Genomic DNA, 18,915 nt, shown 5'->3' with positions numbered 1-18,915 from the left:
AGGATTGGGCAGAATACCGCCTCCTACAAGCTGCTGCCCCAGGCACCAGCTTGCTCGGCTGGTGCCTGGAGCCGGCCCTGGCTGGTGCCTGGAGCCGGCCCTGGCTGGTGCCTGGAGCCGGCCCTGGCTGGTGCCTGCCTACCTCCCGCAGACATGACATGACATGTTGCCGCTCCCCTGCCTTCATGTTGCTTTCCTTCAAAGACCCCTCGGAGAGGGCAGCCAGAACAGCACAATAAGCAGGGGGACAAATTATTTAACCGTGAAGAAGTGGAAACAATGATGAGTAATGCCCAGAAACACGCACATATCGTCGTTCTGATCTCAGCAGAGCTGTAACAAGATCCTCGTATTCCCAGTTGCCTAGGTGAGAGCTGCGGGCCCAAACAATGGAGCTGGGACCGACTTGTAGCTCTGGGCTGCAGAGCCCCTGAGCATTGCAGAGGAAGGTGAGGAAATTGAACAGAAATAAAATTCGTGGCAAGAAAAAGTGACTCAGACACATCACTCTCACTGAACGATACTCCCCCTCTTTAATCTTGAGGCATGTGAATAAACTGCTGGGACAGAGTAAATACAGGTCAGGAGAGGGCATGATACGCATTTTGGGTGCATGCAGGTGCCCATGTTTTGGGAGAGTTGGCTTCTTATCTGGCCCATGCCTCCCTTTCTCCTCCTCTGTAGACCAGCTGCCGTTTCTGGCTCATTGTTCCCATGCAGCACAAATGAACAAATCCCACTGCTCCCTAGGGAGCAGATCCTGCCTGCAGAGCTGCCCCGATGCACCTCCCTGACACACCTGCCATTCCCCACATACCAGCCGCGCGGAGCCAGGGTTATTGAATATTAGTTACAGATGAATAAACAAGCCCTCGCCTTTACTGGGCAAATGCTTCTCTCAGTATCAAACACACTGCAGATCAGCTCTTGCTATTCCTGGCGCTGGCTCTGAGAGGAGAATTTGGCTTTTCCCTGGAGTGGCAGAGATGGGAAATTTCCCACCTTTTCTGCTCAGTTTCACACTTCGGAGACAAGACAAAGTCCTTTTTCAAGTGTCTCACCTGCCAGTGCCCCTCATCTCTGCCTTCACTCATCTACCCAGCTCCCTGGGCTCAGCTCCAGCTTCTCCTCTCTCCCTGCGGTTTGTCTCCTTCCCCTGTTCCTTACTTGGTAGCTTCTCCCCCAGGCCATCGCCCTGCATGTCTCCTAGTCCGTGTTCACCATGCACATCTCACCCTCTAGGCTCCTAGACCACCCCCACACTAGCACTTGCACCGGGGCCAGCACTGAGGGAGCTTTCCAGACGAAGCTCAGGGCAGACACACACGCAGACCCTCAGATACCCTGCTACAGTCGGAGCCAGCGCACTCCCTCGCGGACCCTGTCCTCTGAGCCCCACTACTTCCTGCCTAGTCAGCTCCGGCTCCCTTAGGCTCCATTCCCCACCTCTGAGCGCTCTTGTTGCCTCCCTGAATGTCCCCACTGCAGCCCCCTCCTGCCAGAGATGTGCTCCTGGGCGCTCTTTTCCTGGCGGAGTGACACACCCAGCCATTCTGCAAAGCTGCTTAGCGTGCCACTAGTCCCGTCCTCCTCCTTCCTCTGCAGTCTCACAGCACGAGTCCCTCTGCCAGCTCCCTGGCTCCAGACAGGGGCAGTGAGGCGGGGAGAAGAAATTACTCAAATGCATCTCAACTATTTTAAGACTTTCTTCTACCAACTTTTAGGAAGTAAAAAGCCCCGGCCAAGCAGTCTGTACTCGCTGCACTGTGGTTTCCCATGGGCTTTGAGGAAGTCTCTCTAGGGGGCTGGCTGTGAGGATGGGCCCCCTTTGTCTTCCTCCCTTGCAGGTTTCCGGAAGCTGCACTGAGCTGCTCCCAGGGAGGACAGAAATGTGACAGGTTACGGCACTGCCTGGCCCAGCGTGGTCTCTCATGGAGAGGGATTAGAACATAAGAATGGCCCTACTGGGTCAGCCCATAGGTCCACCTAGCCCAGTATCCTGTCTTTCGACAGTGGCCAGTGCCAGGTGCCCCAGAGGGAATGAACAGAACAGGTAATCATCAAGTGATCCATCCTGTCGCCCATTCCCAGCTTCTGGTAAACAGAGGCTAGGGACACCATCCCTGCTCATCCTGGCTAATAGCCATTGATGGACCTATCCTCCATGAATTTATCTAATTCTTTTTTGAACCCTGTTATAGTCTTGGCCTTCACAACATCCTCTGGCAAGGAGTTCCACAGGTTGACTGTGCGTTGTGTGAAGAAATACTTCCTTTTGTTTGTTTTAAACCTCCTGCCTATTAATTTCATTTGGTGACCCCTAGTTCTTGTGTTATGAGAAGTAGTAAACAGCACTTCCTTATCTACTTCCTCTACACCAGTCATGATTTTATAGACCTCAATCATATCTCCCCTTAGTCATCTCTTTTCCAAGCTGAAAAGTCCCAGTCTTATTAATCTCTCCTCATACAGAAGCTGTTCCATACCCCTAATAATTTTTGTTGCCCTTTTCTGAACCTTCTCCAATTCCAATATATCTTTTTTTCAGATGAGGCGACCACATCTGCACACAATATTCAAGATGTGGGCGTATCATGGATTTATAGATCGGCAACATAATATTTTCTGTCCTATTATCTATCCCTTTCTTAATTATTCCCAGCTTTCTGTTCGCTTTTTTGACTGCTGCTGCACATTGAGTGGATGTTTTCAGAGAACTATCCACAATGACTCCAAGATCTCTTTCTTGAGTGGTAACAGCTAATTTAGACCCCAGCATTTTATATGTATAGTTGGGATTATGCTTTCCAATGTGCATTACTTTGCATTTATCAACATTAAATTTCATCTGCCATTTTGTTGCCCAGTCACCCAGTTTTGAGAGATCCTTTTGTAGCTCTTCACAGTCTGCCTGGGTCTTAACTATCTTTAGTAATTTTGTATCATCTGCAAATTTTGCCACCTCACTGTTTACCCCCTTTTCCAGATCATTTATGACTATGTTGAACAGGACTGGTCCTAGTACAGACCCCTGGGGGACACCACTATTTACCTCTCTCCATTCTGAAAACTGACCATTTATACCTACCCTTTGTTTCCTATCTTTTAACAAGTTACTGATCCATGAGAGCACCTTCCCTCTTATCCTGTGCCAGCTCACTTTGCATAAGAGCATTTGGTGAGGGATCTTGTCAAAGGCTTTCTGAAAGTCTAAGTACACTGTATCCCCTGCTGTAACTCCAGCGAAATGGGCAGAGTGGCTTTTCCACCCATTATTCCCCCTTCCACCCCCACCCCCGCAACTGTAATGCCTGATCTGCCGTGCCCTCGCTATACCAAACCCTGGGCCAATACACAGCTCCTCCAGGTCCTGTCCTGCAGCACCCCCTTAGAGCATTACTAACGCACCCCAGTCCTGTCCAAGAGCATCCCATACAGCTCTGCCAATGCACCTCTAGCCAGTGGCTGAGTGTACCCCGGCATGAGGTGCAATGCCACTGATGCCAATGCAGTGATTCCCACTTACACCTGCCGTGAATTTGGCTCTTGGGCTCTGCTGAGCAGAATGTGCCAGTCAGATGGTGCTAGTCTCGTACCAGATACAGGACTGAGATGGTCACCACCAGATTCATCATGTCCCTTGTGACATACCCCAGCTTTGAATTGGTCTCTGGAGGAGAAACCTACAGCTCTTGCCCATTGTCTGTGCCCTGCCCTACTGCAGAAGCCATCCCACCTCTCCACAAGAGAGCAGGTTCGCAGCAGCTGGATGTAGCCTCGGCTAATTCCTGTTGGATTTCTCCAGCCCAGCCTTTGGGCCTGCGTCACGGGAAGCTGCTGTGTGGCTCTTTGCTCTGCTCTCGTGTGGATGGTAAAGGTCACCCCTCACCCATCTCAGAGCTTGGGAACTGGGCCCATTTTCAACCTCACATACTGCATGAGAGCAGCACAAAGACAAAATTGGCCCCTTCCCTCCATCGCCCGCTTTGCTACCCTCCTCATTTATATATGATTGTGATCTTACATATAAAGCATGCCTCGTAAGGTCTCAGGGGAAAGGTTATGATCTGCTGAAAGTCATTTCTCTATCCAGATATGCATATCATTAATGCATATGAAGTTATGAGAATTGTGTTGTATGGTTGTCACTAAAACATGCTGTAAATTGGGGAATCAGCCAGATATTAGCTCCCCATAGGCAATAGCAAGGAAAGTAGCCAACACCTGGCAGGGTATCAATCAATCCATCAACAACCATTCTCCAGCAAGGGAGCTATGATGCAATGGCTCACCTGCATGAGGCCACACATGGGCAATTGCTCAACCTTGCCTGGGGACTCAGCAATGCCCCCAGTCATGCCTGGACTTGTGTTTTCCAAGCACATGGACTGAGGGTATAAAACAGACACAGTGGCCACATGCTGGGCCTTTCTCCTTCACCCACCTACGCTGCAAGCAACAAGGACACTCTGAAGACTCCAACTGAGCGGACTCGCCCAGATTTCAAGGGTGAAATCTGTATATTAAGGACTGCAATATCCAGTGGGGTGAGAAAAACTGCTTAGTCTAGTTGTTGCCCAGTCTAATCGGGTTGAGAGTTTAGACTGTGTGCTTAGATTTTATTTCTTTTGGTAACCAACTCTGACTTTTTGCCAATCACTTAAAATCTATTTTTTGTACTCAATAAATTTGTTTTACTGTTTATCTTTACCAGTGAGTTTGTATGAAGTGTGGGGCAAATCTGCTCAGGTTTGGCAAAGGCTGGTGTATGTCCACTTTCCATTAATGAAGTGGTGAACCAATTAATAGATCTGCACAGCCCATTTTGAGCAGTGCAAGGCGGTATATTCCTGAGGTGCAGTGCTGGGAGCTGGGGGGGATTTGGCTCTCGTGCGTTTCTCTGTGTGATTCATGAGTGGCTCAGGGAGCATTCATGCTGGGTGTGGGGCTCCACATGCTGTTGTGCTGAGTGATCACAGCGCCTGGAGGGGTTTGCTGCTGATCACTAGCAAGACATTGTGAGAGACAGCTCGGGCTGGAGAGAGTTCAGGGGGGCACAGCAGTCCCACAGTTCCAGGCTGCATCCCAGGGATCCCATCACAGACAGACCCTGTCGCACTTTGCCCATCCTTGAACAGTCACAGCAGGGCAGCAGCGACGTAAGCTTCCATCCCTGATACACGCCACACCCCTGCCTGTCAGGGAGCACCTCGAGGGAAGTGCCATCTCCATGGCCCATGCACTCCCTGGCTTCTTCAGCAAAGACCCCAGCAAATTCCACATGGGCAAACAGTCACCGCGTCATCATGGGCCTCATGGCCTGGTCTCTCCTGTCCTAAAGGCCCATGTGAACCCAAGACCCGGATCCCTTTGAGTGAGCCAGTCCACGGCCATCTTTCCTCTTTCTAGCACACACAGTGCCAGGCCAGTCCCACTTCAGGGGCTATTGTTCGTCACAAGGGGGGAACACACCTTCCACTAGAGAGCAGGCCCCCCTCGCCCTCTCCCACCCCGGCACACACAGACCGGCGCAGGCAGAACCAGACGGTTGTCCTAAGTTAAGAGCTCAGGCAAGTGCTCCGTGATGGCTGGGAAGGAAATCAGCCCTGCCATGGGGCTCCGGAAGCAAATTCTTTTTCAGCTTTGGGCAAATCCAGTTTGCTACAACATGCTCCCACTCCAAACCTTCTCTTCAACTGAATCCCACAGTGCAGCAGGCTCTGGCCAGCTTACTTCACTGTTTGTCCCCCCGCTCCCCTCCCCCACACACACGTTAGCACTTCCTTTCTCTGGCTGGGACAGAAGACAGCAATGTCAAAATACTACAAGAGTGAGCGAGTGAGAGCGCCTGTCCTGGGGATGGGGAGAGTCCCTGACACAGGAGGTTTGCCGGTTTCAGACCGGCGTCTGGGTCATATCGACATTAGGAACGCTTTGCTGGCACAGGCGCCCTGGGATACCCTACCGGCAAAGCGCACACAATGTGGACACAACTATACCAGCAAAGCGGTGCTCTATTCCGCTATAGTAAAACCACCCCTCACACGTGAAACACGCTCTCTGTAAGAGCGTAGCTTTACCGCTGTAACTGTCGGCACTAGGGACTTCTGGTGGCGGCCACGGATCACACCTCTTCACCCCCCGAGCCACACAGCTATGCCAGCAGAAGCCTGTAGCACAGACCTGGCTGTAGACACTAGGGTGATGATACATGGGCAGGACTTCCCAGATCACCTCCTCTCTTGAGCTTTGGCTATCCTTGCTTATAACCACACGAGATGGAAGAAGGGAGAAGCACCAGGGCCTCCCTGTAGTCTTCCTGGGACCTGGCTATTGCCAATCTATTTCACCTTGGAGGCACTCTGATACTATGGTACAAAGCCCTTCGACAGAGAAATGAACCTGAGCCACAGAGTTCAGCAGATACAAACTGGGAACTGAGCTCCCGCATAGTTGAGGAGTGGATAGGTCTGGCAGGTCAGGTTAGGGCCCTGGCTGGAGAATATGACAGGGTTTGCTTGTATAAAACACACCTGAACCCATAAGGTCATTGTAGGAAAAGAAAATAATCTAAAGAACTCGGGTTCTCTGAGGGTGTTTTTTCCCTTTTACCTTTTTAAATTTAAACCCGTGGGTTTGGTAAATGCCATTGTTTTCCAGCAGAAAATCAGTACAGTTCTGAAACGTTCCAGGGCCTAAGCATTCTGGAATGGTGGTTTTGTTTGAGGAAGGATGGAAAATTACCCCCTTCAAGACATGGTTGCATTGATTGTTTCCACCGAGGGCCCAGAGGAAATTCCATTCTGAGATTCGCTCCAGGCCCACACGGCTGGTTAAAACAGGGCTCCCCGGTCCATTCTGTAACGGCTCGAACGGTGCTTGCTGCTGCCCGTGCCACCTCTGGCCTTTCAGAAGTGTCAGCCCGTGGCCCTGGGGGGGTTGGAGCTGGTGCCGCCGCGGTGGGAAGTGGCTGTCTCTGTCTGAGATGGGCCGTTACAAAGCAGAACAGCACAGAGACTTTAGTAAGGAAACAGCCCGAGGCAGCACGGCTGCTGTTATCTGGGGCCGGAAGCAGGCAGCAGCCCATGTTACAAACTGGCTTCCTCGCCTCGCGGGGCTAGCACTTCGCTCTAAAGCAGCCGAGTCAGTCTGGCTGGTGTCAGCACTAGACTGACAGCTCTGACCTCAGTCACGCAGGGCTGAGGCCAGGACTCCATTCGTTTCAATGGCAGCTTGGCCTGAATAAAAACCACGTCAAAGCTCAGTGAGGCCCTTGGCCTGTGGCCTTTCGTGTTATTTTTCTTTTGTGTGTTTTGGTCCCTTACCCTCATTTCCCTCTGAACTTAGCTGCATGATGCCCCTGCTCCTGTCCCCTTCGGGATGTTACACTGGACTCCGAGCTGGGGTGAAGGCTGGATATTGCCCGCCATGTGAAGGAAGGGTGGCTGGACAGCCATATTTGGGGGTGGCTGGGAAAGCCGCAAGGTGAGCCCTCGCTATTTGCCAGAGGGGTGCAAGGCAGCCGCGGAGCACAGTGGCCAGGTCTGGTGGGAGCCGACTGTGAGAAAAGCCTGCGGAGAGGGAGCGAGGACACGTTGCTGTCCAGTTAAAGCCCCTTCGGGCAGCCAGTCCCCGCACAAGCCCCCCCCCCATCTTCCAGACTCAGCACGCCAGGGCCCAGGCAGAGTTTTCATAGGGGAAAGTTTTGTTTGATGAAGATTTTTTGATCTGGGGCCCTGGGCCAGATCCTGGTGCCACTGAAGTCAATGGGTGTTTTAGCACTGACTGCAGTGGGACCAGGGTTCTGCCCAGCGCCTCCAGCTTCGATGCAGTCTGCTGGCACCTGAACGCTCTCTCCTTTATTGTGTTTCCATCTGCCATTGGGCTACGTGGGCACAAAGCCACTGGCCCAGCTTGTACAGCGGTGATCGTGGCTCCCGTGGCCAGCTAAATCTAGCTGCTTGGCATCACAAGTGGGTAATGCTCTGGATGGTATTTTACTCGGAGGGGTTGTCCATCTCCTCCACCCCAGCCGGCCGCCTGCTAAGGGTCGAGGCGGACCCTGCTGCCGAGCACTGAAAGGTCCATAGCGAGCTTGGCTCTGCCCCGCTCTGAAAGAATTGGAGATCAAAGCGCACTGAGGACGTGAGGTGCGTCGTGGCAGCAGGGACCAGGCGGACAGTGGGTGCGTGGCAGCCTAGTGTGAGGTAGGGTTACTAACCATTGGCACAGACAAGCTCTTACGGACCTATCAGGAAGGACCAGCCTGTGCTGTTTTTGCACACCACGCTGCCCATGCTCAGGAACCTCACTGGCAATGGTACCCAGCGGGATGAATGCAGTGGGCAGTGTGAGAGCCATGTTCAGGATGCCCCTCTCCATAACTCATCTGAGCCAGCCCCAGCACCCGGGAGTGAGTGATGGGTGAGTCCTGGGGTCCCCTGAACTGGCCAAGCCCCTTCCCCATCAGGCTGGGGGGGCTGCTCAGAACAAGGTGCACCTTGTGCCCCCCAGCATGGCACTCCATTGCATGAGGCTGTATCACTCCTGGAGTGGTCCCTGGGGGAGGTGTGGCCACAGGTGGCCCAGCAAGTTCTGTAATGGGGCCCCTGATCACCCCCAGCTTTAATAAGGCGATGCTGCCCCGGTCCCTGACTGGTGCACGGCACGCGGCAATATACAGGCTCTGCAGCCTGAGGATGGCACTGGCTACAATTTATGCCCATTAGGTGCAGCCTCTGAGTAGCTATTGTACATGCAGACACGGCTGCCCTCACAGCCTCACGGAGCCTGCTTGGCAGATACACCTCTCCGCTTTAGCAGCAAAGAGTCCTGGTAGACCAAGGTGCCACAGGACTCTCTGCTGCTTTTACAGATCCAGACCAACACGGCTACCCCTTTGTTACTATCTCCGCTTTGTGTGCTTTCCCTCCCTCTCCTTGGCATGGCCCTGCCTTTCCCTTCAGCCGCCGGGTCCTGTTAGTTATTTTTCCTATTGAATTTGCCTTGCTGATTCCAGGACCTGGTGGGAAACACTGCCAAGAGCTGCCGAGAAGGGAGCCCTAATCCAGCCAGAGCCGCACGGGCTCCAAGGGGAGTGTAGAGGGAATGTGAGACTGGGCTGGAGACATAGCTCTCTCCTGGCGACAAGGAGCACAGCTGTGCCACTTTCGAGCGAAACGTGGGGGAGACGCTATCCCCTGGACTCATCTGTCCTGGAGCAGAGGGAGCCCAGCGCTGGAGGGATTGCAAACCTGCCTGGACAAAGCACTCAGGAGCAGACTGAAGGGAAAACCTCATCACTGGGTCAGGCCGGGGCAAAGGGGACGCAGGACGGACGTGGCCGCCGCCACCTCTTCCCTCCGTGAGTCTAGCACCTGGGCTCTGTTTGCAGCCCTGAGCCTCCCCAGTGTAGACAATTGCTTACAGGATGAGCCCCCAAGGAGCTATTTCTTCTGGCTCCCTTAGGGCAAAGGAGCGATTTCCCCCAGGGCCACTGCTGACCAATGAGGCCCCGAAACCCACGTTCGTGGGTGGATTAACAGAAAAATGCTGCCAAAAATGACAAGAAGGAACACAGACAAACCTGGAGTAATGTTCTGGCTTCTGCTACCCCCCACCCACACACACACACGCACAGCCCCTCCGGTGGCCGTGCCCCACGCCTGTGTCCTACCCAGCCCCTCCGGTGTCCGTGCCCCACGCCTGTGTCCTTCCTGTCCCTCCGGTGTCCGTGCCCCACGCCTGTGTCCTTCCTGCCCTTCCAGTGTCCGTGCCCCACGCCTGTGTCCTACCCAGCCCCTTCGGTGTCCGGTGCCCCACGCCTGTGTCCTACCCAGCCCCTTCGGTGTCCGGTGCCCCACGCCTGTGTCCTTCCTGCCCCTCCGGTGTCTGTGCCCCACGCCTGTGTCCTTCCTGCCCCTCCGGTGTCCGTGCCCCACGCCTGTGTCCTTCCTGTCCCTCCGGTGTCCGGTGCCCTCTGTAGCTTGCAGTAGGGCCCACGCCAGGTCTGGGTACATGACTGTACACTACTGCAGTGCCGTTTATTAGGGCCCCCACTTGATACTAATCCCCTCCCCAGCACCAAAGGCAGGAGCCCGTCCGAGTGCAGCCCTTTGCACTGCCAGATGCGCCTCAGCAAATAGTGACACCTGCAAAGCGAGCAGCCTTCTCTTGCGCCTGGGGAGCCGTGGGGTGTCCCCGGGGCAGGGAGGGAAGATGTGGTCCCAGCGCAGCCTGTGCTAAGCAGGGTACAGTACCTGTGCTGGGGCTTGCCCGGCTCTCACACACACTCAGCAGTACCACCAGTGCGAAGGAGAGATGCCGCCCTGAAATGCAGAGAGGAAAAGCCTGGGTAGGGGATGCCTGGAAGAGAGAGGGGTGGGGGAGCCACGCCAGAGCACCCACTACTTACGGGTCATAGTGAGAGAGTCGCTCCCAGCAAGTTCCAACAGCCCTTCCCTGGCTGCCTCTGGCTTCTGTCCGTGCTCAGCAGCAGTCTCTGCCTCCTCCTCCTCTCCCCACTCCCACTTCTCCTTCCCCTCTTGCTCCTCCCCCCGCCCCAGCTCACTGCTAGGAGCGTTTTCCTCGCCGCCAGGGCCAGGTGGCTGCTGGACCCTTCATCGCTCGGGGCTGGCGTGGTCGGTGCTATTGCGATGCCAGCAACAGCCCTCGTGTAGACGCAGTGACACCAGCGTTGGCTGCCGTAGCTCGCTGCAGCGAGGGAACCCGTATAAGTGATATTAGCAAAAGTCATCAGCGACACAGGGGGGTTTGCCAGGCTGGCTACACCAGCAAATGCTTTCTAGTGCAAACTAGGCCTCTTCCGTCCTCTCTCTCCAGCTCCGCCATCCCCCTTTCCTTCCCTCCCCCTCCCTCCTCTGCTGCTTTCCTAAGGCATCCTGTCCATTAGAGACCTTCCCAGCCTGCCCCACTCAGGTTTCGCCCGCCCCTCCCCAGCCCAGGCTCTGTGGCCCTTAGGACACCGCTGTGTGTATGTGTTTCTTCCAGCTCCATTGATTGGAGCCCATGATATGGTTCAAACCTAGGAGCCTGGCTGCCTCCACCTGTTTGTAAGAAGCTCAGGGTCCAGAGTGCGCTTGTGCTGTGCAGAACGGGTCTCTCTCGCTCTCCTAAAACTCCTCCAAGTCTTGGCATGCAAGTCCCGGATTCCCTGTATTTTCCACAGACACAGGGCACCTCCTAGCAAGAGATGCCTGAGGGCCAGCCCGTGTTAGGGGCTTTGTCAGAGGTTCCTCCGTGAGCTGAAATTTCTATAAATTTACAGGAGGTTTAAATTGAATCAGGCTGGGACTCATCAGCTGCCAGGGGATTTTATAGGGAACAAAGGACATTGGTATGTTAGCACAATGAAACAGCCCAATCCGCCCCTCTGTTCTGGCCCCCGTCTTCAACCGCAGGCAATGCCATATGCTTTCAGAGGGCATCAGCTGCTCTGCAGTGTACTGAAGGGTGCTGTGATTTGGGGGAAGTTCATTGCTCATTGCAGCTGGTGAGCGGTGTAGGCTGATCGGTGGCTAAACTGTTGTAATGCTACTGAGCATAAGCTGCAGTCATTCCCACACCGCTCTCTTGCCATAGCGTCTGTGGGCCAGGTGACATTCCCTTCAAAGGCCTTGTTGCTTGGATGCTTATAACCTTCTTCACAGCATTCTCTCAGGACTGACATTTCCCACACCGTGAATCTCAAGGCTATGGTGGAGGGAAATCTTTCAGGCCGCCTTGTAAGTGACACAAATAGGAATAAAATATTGAAGCACAGCTGCAGCCACCCTGGGGACGTCACTGTTGTCACTATGCTGCGTGCTGCGGCTGTGCAGAACTTCTCAGTGGTGGCAGGCCTAGAACGTAGATACTCCTGCTCCCCAGGACTGTCCATTAGCTGTATAGGGCCCATGACACATAATTAGGCAGTTCTGATTCCACCCAGTAGAGAGCAGTCTCTCTCTCTCTCTCTCTCTCATGCACACTTTACTTACAGTGCTATACTCTGGACTTCGAGGGGTCTTTGCAGAGCAGCGCTCACTAGTGCAGCACATCAGTGTGCAGTCCTGTGGTGACCGTTTAGTCCATGCAAGAGCCCTGGAGGAGCTAGGAAATGATGCACTAACAGCTCTGGTAATAAGTGGTGAAGATCAGGCCTGAAATCCTGGGCCTCAGCCAAGGAGGCCTTGGGCCCAACACGCCTTCCTTTGAACTGTAGTCATAGTCCAGAGACTCTTCGCTAAACTTGCCCAGGCACCTGGGACTGACTCATGAGGGAAGGTGCCCTTGAGGTGAAGGGTGGGGGCATCATGAGTCACTTGAAGGCTCTGGAAAGGAGATGGGTTTAGCAGTAAAACCATAAAATGTTGGGCCTGGGGCTTCTCATTGGACACAGACCATCTTGACTTTCCTCTCCACTTGCAGGTGTCCCTGCACTATACTCCTAGGCCTCTCAGCCCAGCCAAAGCAGCAGGAGGCCAGGGTGTTGAGCGGAAGGATGGTGCAGTGGTTAGGGTGCTAGCCTGAGACTTGAGAGAGATGGGTTTAATTCCCTGCTCTGCCACAGGCTTCCTGTGTGCCCTTGGGCAAGTCACTTAGCCTCTGTGTGTGTATCAACTCCTTCTCTGTACAAATGGATAGTAGCCCTGCCCTGCCTCACAGGGGGGTTGTGATGAGAAAGACTGCGAGGTGCTCAGCTACTCCATTGATGGGGGTCATGTTGTTACCTAAGTAGCTTGTAAGCTGTGGCCTACTGGCTCTTGATGCCTCCAGGCTGGGCTCTGAGAGGAGCAGACCCCCTAGGGATGTTTCAGTGGCTGGTTGCATACACCAGACCTGCTCATTGCTCTGTTGTGAAGCCAGGACTTTATAACTGGCAAGATGGGCCTTGCAAGCTACAGGCAGGGCTGGCCTAGGGTGAGAGCGGCCCACCGTAGGCTGGGCTGGAGCCTGACCTTTGAGTTGCTGTTTGCGTTTTGCTGTGTGCTTTGCCCAGATGGTTCCTGTCAGGGTTCTGGCTGTTAAGACTATCTCGTGCTGCACCCTCCCTCTGCTGGGCTTTATCAAGCCTTTGCCTATTCTTCTCACCCTGGCAGGAAGCTCTGGACGGGGCTGGATCCATGCAGAGAATTTCCTTTCCTTTTATATAACAGGAGCCTCTCAAGTGCTTATTCCTCCTGGGGCTGGTGGCCAAGAAGTCACCTGTCTCTGCTTTGTTGGCATGGGGGTGGCAGCAGTTTCGCCGGGGTCACTCACTGGCCCAGTGTTGCCAACTGTCGTGATTTTATAGTAAGTCTCATGCTAAATGACTTCTTTCATTTAAAGCCCCTGGTTCTGGCATCAAGAGATTGTGGGAGAATCTCAGCTTTCATTTAAAAAAAAAAGTCCCTTTCTATCCCTCCGGGTTGCAGGGTAAAGCTTGAAAAGGTGCAGCGACTGTGGCCCTAAGGACTCCAAGAGGAGACGGCCACAACAGAATCCCAATGTTATTATTTAATTATGGGTTTTGGGGACTCACAGACTTGAAATGCACGGGATTGGGGATATTGCAGACATTGTGCTCCAGCATGGGCCCACCATAGTGCTGCCAGCTCTCAAGAGTTTGGGTCTTGTGATAATTGGTGTTTTTCTTCAAGCTCCAGCTCCTGGAGTCAGGTGATTTCATGAGAATCTCAGCTTTGGTTTAAAAGATCAGTTAGCTTCTAGCCTTCATGATTGCAGAGAAAAACTCAAAAATGTGACTTGAGTGCACCTCAAGGGTGCAAAAGCAAGAAGGGAAGTGAAATGTATTATGACATGGAAACAACCTATTTTTTTGTAAAAATTGCGTGATTTGATAGCCAACCTCATGCGTTTTGGAGGCTGACTCATGAATTTGAGGAGCTTGAGGTTAGCAATATTGTAAATGGGTCAGGGGATGTGGGGACGGGAGAGCTCCACTCAGGGGCCAATCGTTAGTTAGAATGAGTTTGAAGTACCATTTTGGAGGCTGACTCATGAATTTGAGAAGTTTGAGGTTAGCAATATTGTAAATGGGTCAGGGGATGTGGGGATGGGAGAGCTCCACTCAGGATTTTCTCCCAGGCCCATCGTTAGTTAGACTGAGTTTGAATGTGCTGCCATAGTTGTGCAGGGCACTTTACAGGGACCTCCTTTACAATATAAGGAATGTGTAGCCCATAGGGCTGGCCTGCTTCCTTGCTTATATCCTCTCTTATGGGTTTGAGTATTTGTTTTATTATAATCGATTTATAGTTTTGTAGATTTGTACTAGAGTATTTTTGGCAGTAATGCAAGGAATCTACAGTATCATCTGTATGATGAGCTAAAGCAAGTTGCCATACGTATGTTTGTGACCTTTAACGTAGATAAGTGAGTTATCTCACTTACGAGTTAAAGCATGTTAGACCTTTGGCATTGATAGATGGCCTACCCAAGTTAATGCCCTCTCTAACCTTAACAGGTACACCACAAAGAACATGGAAATAACCGGTCTTCCTTCAGAGACACCCCACGTGGTCCAGCTACACCACGGAAAACAAAGCATTGTAAGTGATTAGGAAAGGCAAAGCCATGTGTTTGGAGGCTGCCCCAGGAAGGGAAGATGGGGTAGAAAATAAAAATGCATGGGAGCCTAGCACTGGATTGGCAGAAATAATAAATAATAATTGGATTCCAGAAATAACAACTGTGAGAACAAGCTAATTGTCATGAATACATAGGAACATGCCAGCCTAGAGAGTAAGGGCATCCCGATAGTATGCGGGGGAGGAAAGTAAGTTTGGACATGGAAGGTGGGCACATGGTGCTCAGGCTCCCACCATGGTTGGTTACTTAGTTTTTCGTCAGGATTTAAGTTAGTTTCTCTTGGGTCCCTCGATAGCTTTCTAGCTCTCTAGCGTCTCCTAAGTTCTTCACCTCCCACTCGAGAACTGAGGAACCTGGACCATCGGACTCTTGGCATGAGGCTGGTCCTTTGTCTCTCACCACCAGGTTACCAAGGAAGGGTGTGAGTGTGTTCATCTGGGAAACTGTATAGTAACTAATATCACAAGTGCCGCTAGAACAATATTATGTCCTTTGTCATTCTGATGGATTACTTTTCCATTTGACTATTCCATTTAGCTCAATAAAAGTCTTTAAGGCTGTGTTTTGTTCTCAGTGTGAGTGTCCTTGTCATACACCCTGAGGGTCCTTGCAAAACTCTGTGTAGCCTGATCCTGGGACAAGAACCTTATTACCTTCTGATCAGATTAACTGGCGAGCCTATAACCCATATTATATAAACAATAATCTTATTCATGGGCGGCAGGTGAACCGCCGGCTGGGGGAGGCTAGCCTCCACCTGAGGATCTGCCCCCTTTCCCCTGCCAGAGCCCCCCCTCCCTGCAGCTGCCAGTCCCTGCCCCCTGTCCCAGCGCCGGGCGGATGGGTAATGCATGGCGGGTGGCACACAGCCCCTCCCCAACCCCCAAGTGCAGGTCGGGCAGGTGGGTGGTGCATGCCCCCCCAGCCCCGAGGGCAGGGCAGCATGCAGCTCTCCCCTCCCCCCCAGCCCCTGAGAACAGGGCTGGCAGGAGGCGCACGGCCCCCCCATCCCCAGTGCACCCAGCCCAAGCCTGCTTCCCTGAAAAGGAGCAGCTTGCCTGGGCTGGGGCCAAGGGGGAAGGGCAAACAGGAGGGGGCTTTGGGGTGAACCATGGGCAGGGCCAGGCCGTGCTGTTTGGGGAGCCCAGACTTCCCTAGCCTATGCGACGTGCCGCCCATGATCTTATTCCCTTAAAATCAGGCAACACATTCCATAACAATAAAGGCTTTGCCGCAGAAAGCCCTAACAATCCCACTTCTCTGGTAGAAACCTACTGGATCAGAACCAGAGGGACCTTTGACAGGTTCTTCAGATATTCAAACCTCTCAGCTTTCCCCTCAAGACCTGTTTTTATTAAACTCTGTGGCTGTCACTAGCTCCACAGCTGCTTCCCATTTCCACATCTTCTCCGGGGAATTTATACAAAGGAAAATTGCTTTTTGAGTCTGTAACTTCCTTCAGAGACACCCCAAATGTTCCAGCAAAACCACAGAAAACAAAGCACCGTAGGTGATTAGAAAAGGCGAAGCCATGTGATTGGAGGCTGGACCAGGAAGGGAAGATCCTGGATAGAAAATAAAAATGAATGGGAGCATAGCACTGGATTGGTAGCGCGGGCACAGGACAAGCGTCTGCCCACACGCTGTGAACCTGACTGGAAGGACCCTCACTGAAACCTAGCACTGGGCTCTGCTCAGTCCTTGTTCTCTCTGCGGTGACTCGCAGCAGGGCTGGTGATTCGTGCTAGTTGCAGGGCGGGGGTAGTGTGATGGGGGGACTAGGAGCTGGACTGAGACCCACCAAACTCGTCTCACAAGGGCCACCCAGCAGCCTAAAGCTGGTAATGACTTTCAGTCTCTCCTACCCGGTGGGTTTCCAACCTAGATGTGAAAGGCCCTCGTTTATATGTGGTGGGATAGGTTATTCATTTGGGTCCCACAGGGACCCTAGGCAGCTGTGCCGTGGGTCCTGGGGCAACGTGGGGAATTTGTCTATGTATGACTTATGAATTCTGTTTGCTGTTATGAACTTTATATGTATCCCTATCAAACGACAACCTTGCTTTGTTTTCTGATCACCATTTGCATCGCAAGACCCGTTTTGTGCCTTCACCTTGGTTCTGTAGCCTCCATATGGAGCTTGCACGCAGGAGATGTTGGGAGAAATTCTTGGGCCTTGCAGAGGGGTCACAATGGAGGGTTGTTAAACCTTGGTGGGCTGCTATTCAAATGGAAGGACTGTTGGACACAGCTGGCCAAACAAAGAAAACTGGTTTGGTAGGGTGGGGTGGTAACCGGGCAACTGATCACCTGATGGAATTTGAGGCTGACAACAGGTCACCTGACAATAGGGTTGCCAATGCTCCCGGAATCAGGCTGTATCTCCGGAGGCTACTGAAGCCAAACCGGGAGATTTTAGGCCACTAAAAGTCCAGCGGCGCAGTGGGTCTAAGGCAGGCTCCGTACCTGCCCTGGTTCCACGCCACTCCCGGAAGCAGCCGGTTCATCCCTGCAGCCCCTGGTGGGGGCAGGGGGTCTCTGCACGCTGCCCACGCCCCGAGCGCCAACTCCACAGCTCCCATTGGCCAGGAACTGCGGCCAATGGGAGCTGTGGGGGCGGTGCCTGCAGGCAGGAGCAGCATGTGGAGCCCCTTGTCCCCCCCACACACACACATAGGAGCTGCTGCCAGAGGGACGTGCCAGCTGCTTCTGGGAGCCGTGCGTTGCCAGGGCAGGTAGGGAGCCTGCCTTAGCCCTGCTGCGCTGCCGACCTGAAGCCGGCTGAGGTAAGTGTCGCCTGGCTGGAGCTCGCACCCCGAACCCCCTCCTGCACCCCAACCCCCTGCCTCAGCTCTGACCCCCCTCCTGAAGCCAGCACTCCAAAACCCCTCCCGCACCCCTGCCCCAGCCCTGAGCCCCCTCCTGCACCCAAACTCCCTCCCAGAGCCTGCACCCCTCATCCCCTCCTGCACCCCAATACCCTGCCCCAGCCCTGAGCCCCCTCCTGGACCCCGCACCAACCCCAACACCCTGCCCCAGCCTGGTGAAAGTGAATGAGGGCAAAGGAGAGTGAGCAATGAAGGGAGGGGGGATGGAGTGAGTGGGGGCAGGGCCTGGGAGAAGGGGCGGGGCAGGAGCGGGGCCTCAGGGCAGGGGCAGGGCAGGGGGTGGGGCAAGGGTGTTTGGCTCTGTGTGGTTAGACATAAGAACATAAGAACGGCCATACTGGATCAGACCAAAAGTCCATCTAGCCCAGTGACCTGTCTTCCGACAGTGGCCAATGCCAGGCGCCCCAGAGGGAATGAACAGAACAGGGAATCATCAAGTGATCCATCCCGTCGCCCATTCCCAGCTGCTGGCAAACAGGCTAGGGATGCCATCCCTGCCCATCCTGGCTAATAGCCATTGGTGGACCTAGACAGTTGGCAACCCCACCTGACAAGGGGGATTGGAAGTTATAAAAGGGAGGGAGGGCCTCTCACTGGCCATTTTAGGGAGGGCAGGGCGCTGGGGTCAGAGAACCATGAGCTGCAGGTGGGAGAGCCTGGGAATGCTGAAAGGAAACTGACCCAAATCCCAAAGAACACTTGAGTGGTGAGGAAACTGAGGCAGGGAATGACCTACCGGTGTTTTGTTGTTTTGTTTTACATCTGTATTGCTCTTCTGCCATCTAAAGTAAAGCGTAATTGTGTTTAGAAACCCTTTTTGCAAAGCCTGTGTGTTATGTGCTCAGCTGTCACGTGTCCCAGACGAGATCAGCTGTAAGCCATTTCCCCCCCCGTGTTTAGAGCTCTGGGAAGGTGTGCTGAAGCAACGGGAGGGTGCGGGGGGCTGGCAAGCTGGTACTAGTCTCAGGAGCTAGGCAGTTGGCCTGTGGGCTCTCAGCTCTCCAAAACGGGTGTCAGGAGAATCTGCACCCCAAGAGTGTCCCTAGAAGCCCAAAGCCAGAGGCAGAGCCTGGACTCTGTTCAGAATCAGGAAAGCAGAGAAGCCCCTGGGTCCAGCCTGCAGGACCCAACATGTCCAGCAGGGGGGGCTTTACCAGGGCCATGACAGCTGCCAGGCAGAGCCAGCCTCAAACCTCCATCCTCTCCGGTCAGACCGGCTGAGTGGAAAGCGTCCAAGACTACGGAGTGTCTCTCTCTGGGTGTGTAAGCCCTTCTCTGGCCCCCACCACAGGAGTCCCTGAGGACCTCCTCTGTGTACTAAAGTGAACTAGACCTCCCAGCGCGCCCTCTGCCTCCCTTGCCAGCCTGCAGGACAGAGAGCTTGGCTAGGTGAGAGGGTTTGCGTCGTATGTTTATGTAAGGATGTGTCTTGGAA

General features: G+C 53.6%; 1 protein-coding gene across 1 annotated transcript in view; it reads right to left on the bottom strand.

Annotated features, from left to right (window-relative positions):
• Window positions 1-10,475, bottom strand: part of PTGS1 (prostaglandin-endoperoxide synthase 1) — a 34,227-nt gene extending 23,752 nt beyond the window's left edge. Inside the window, exons 1-2 of the mRNA XM_024211140.2 lie at window positions 10,415-10,475; window positions 10,260-10,328 (exon numbers count right to left, since the gene is read on the bottom strand). Coding sequence (XP_024066908.2) covers window positions 10,260-10,328; window positions 10,415-10,421 — 76 coding nt within the window. The 5' untranslated portion in view covers window positions 10,422-10,475. The remainder of the gene's footprint in view (window positions 1-10,259; window positions 10,329-10,414) is intronic.
• Between the last annotated feature and the right edge of the window lie 8,440 nt (window positions 10,476-18,915).

Source organism: Terrapene carolina, unplaced genomic scaffold (genome assembly GCF_002925995.2).
Source record: "Terrapene carolina triunguis isolate 2854851 unplaced genomic scaffold, T_m_triunguis-2.0 Scaffold238, whole genome shotgun sequence".
NCBI classification, from domain to species: Eukaryota; Metazoa; Chordata; order Testudines; family Emydidae; genus Terrapene; species Terrapene triunguis.
Note: the sequence above shows the minus strand (reverse complement) of the source record. Positions and strands in the feature narration are given on the sequence as shown.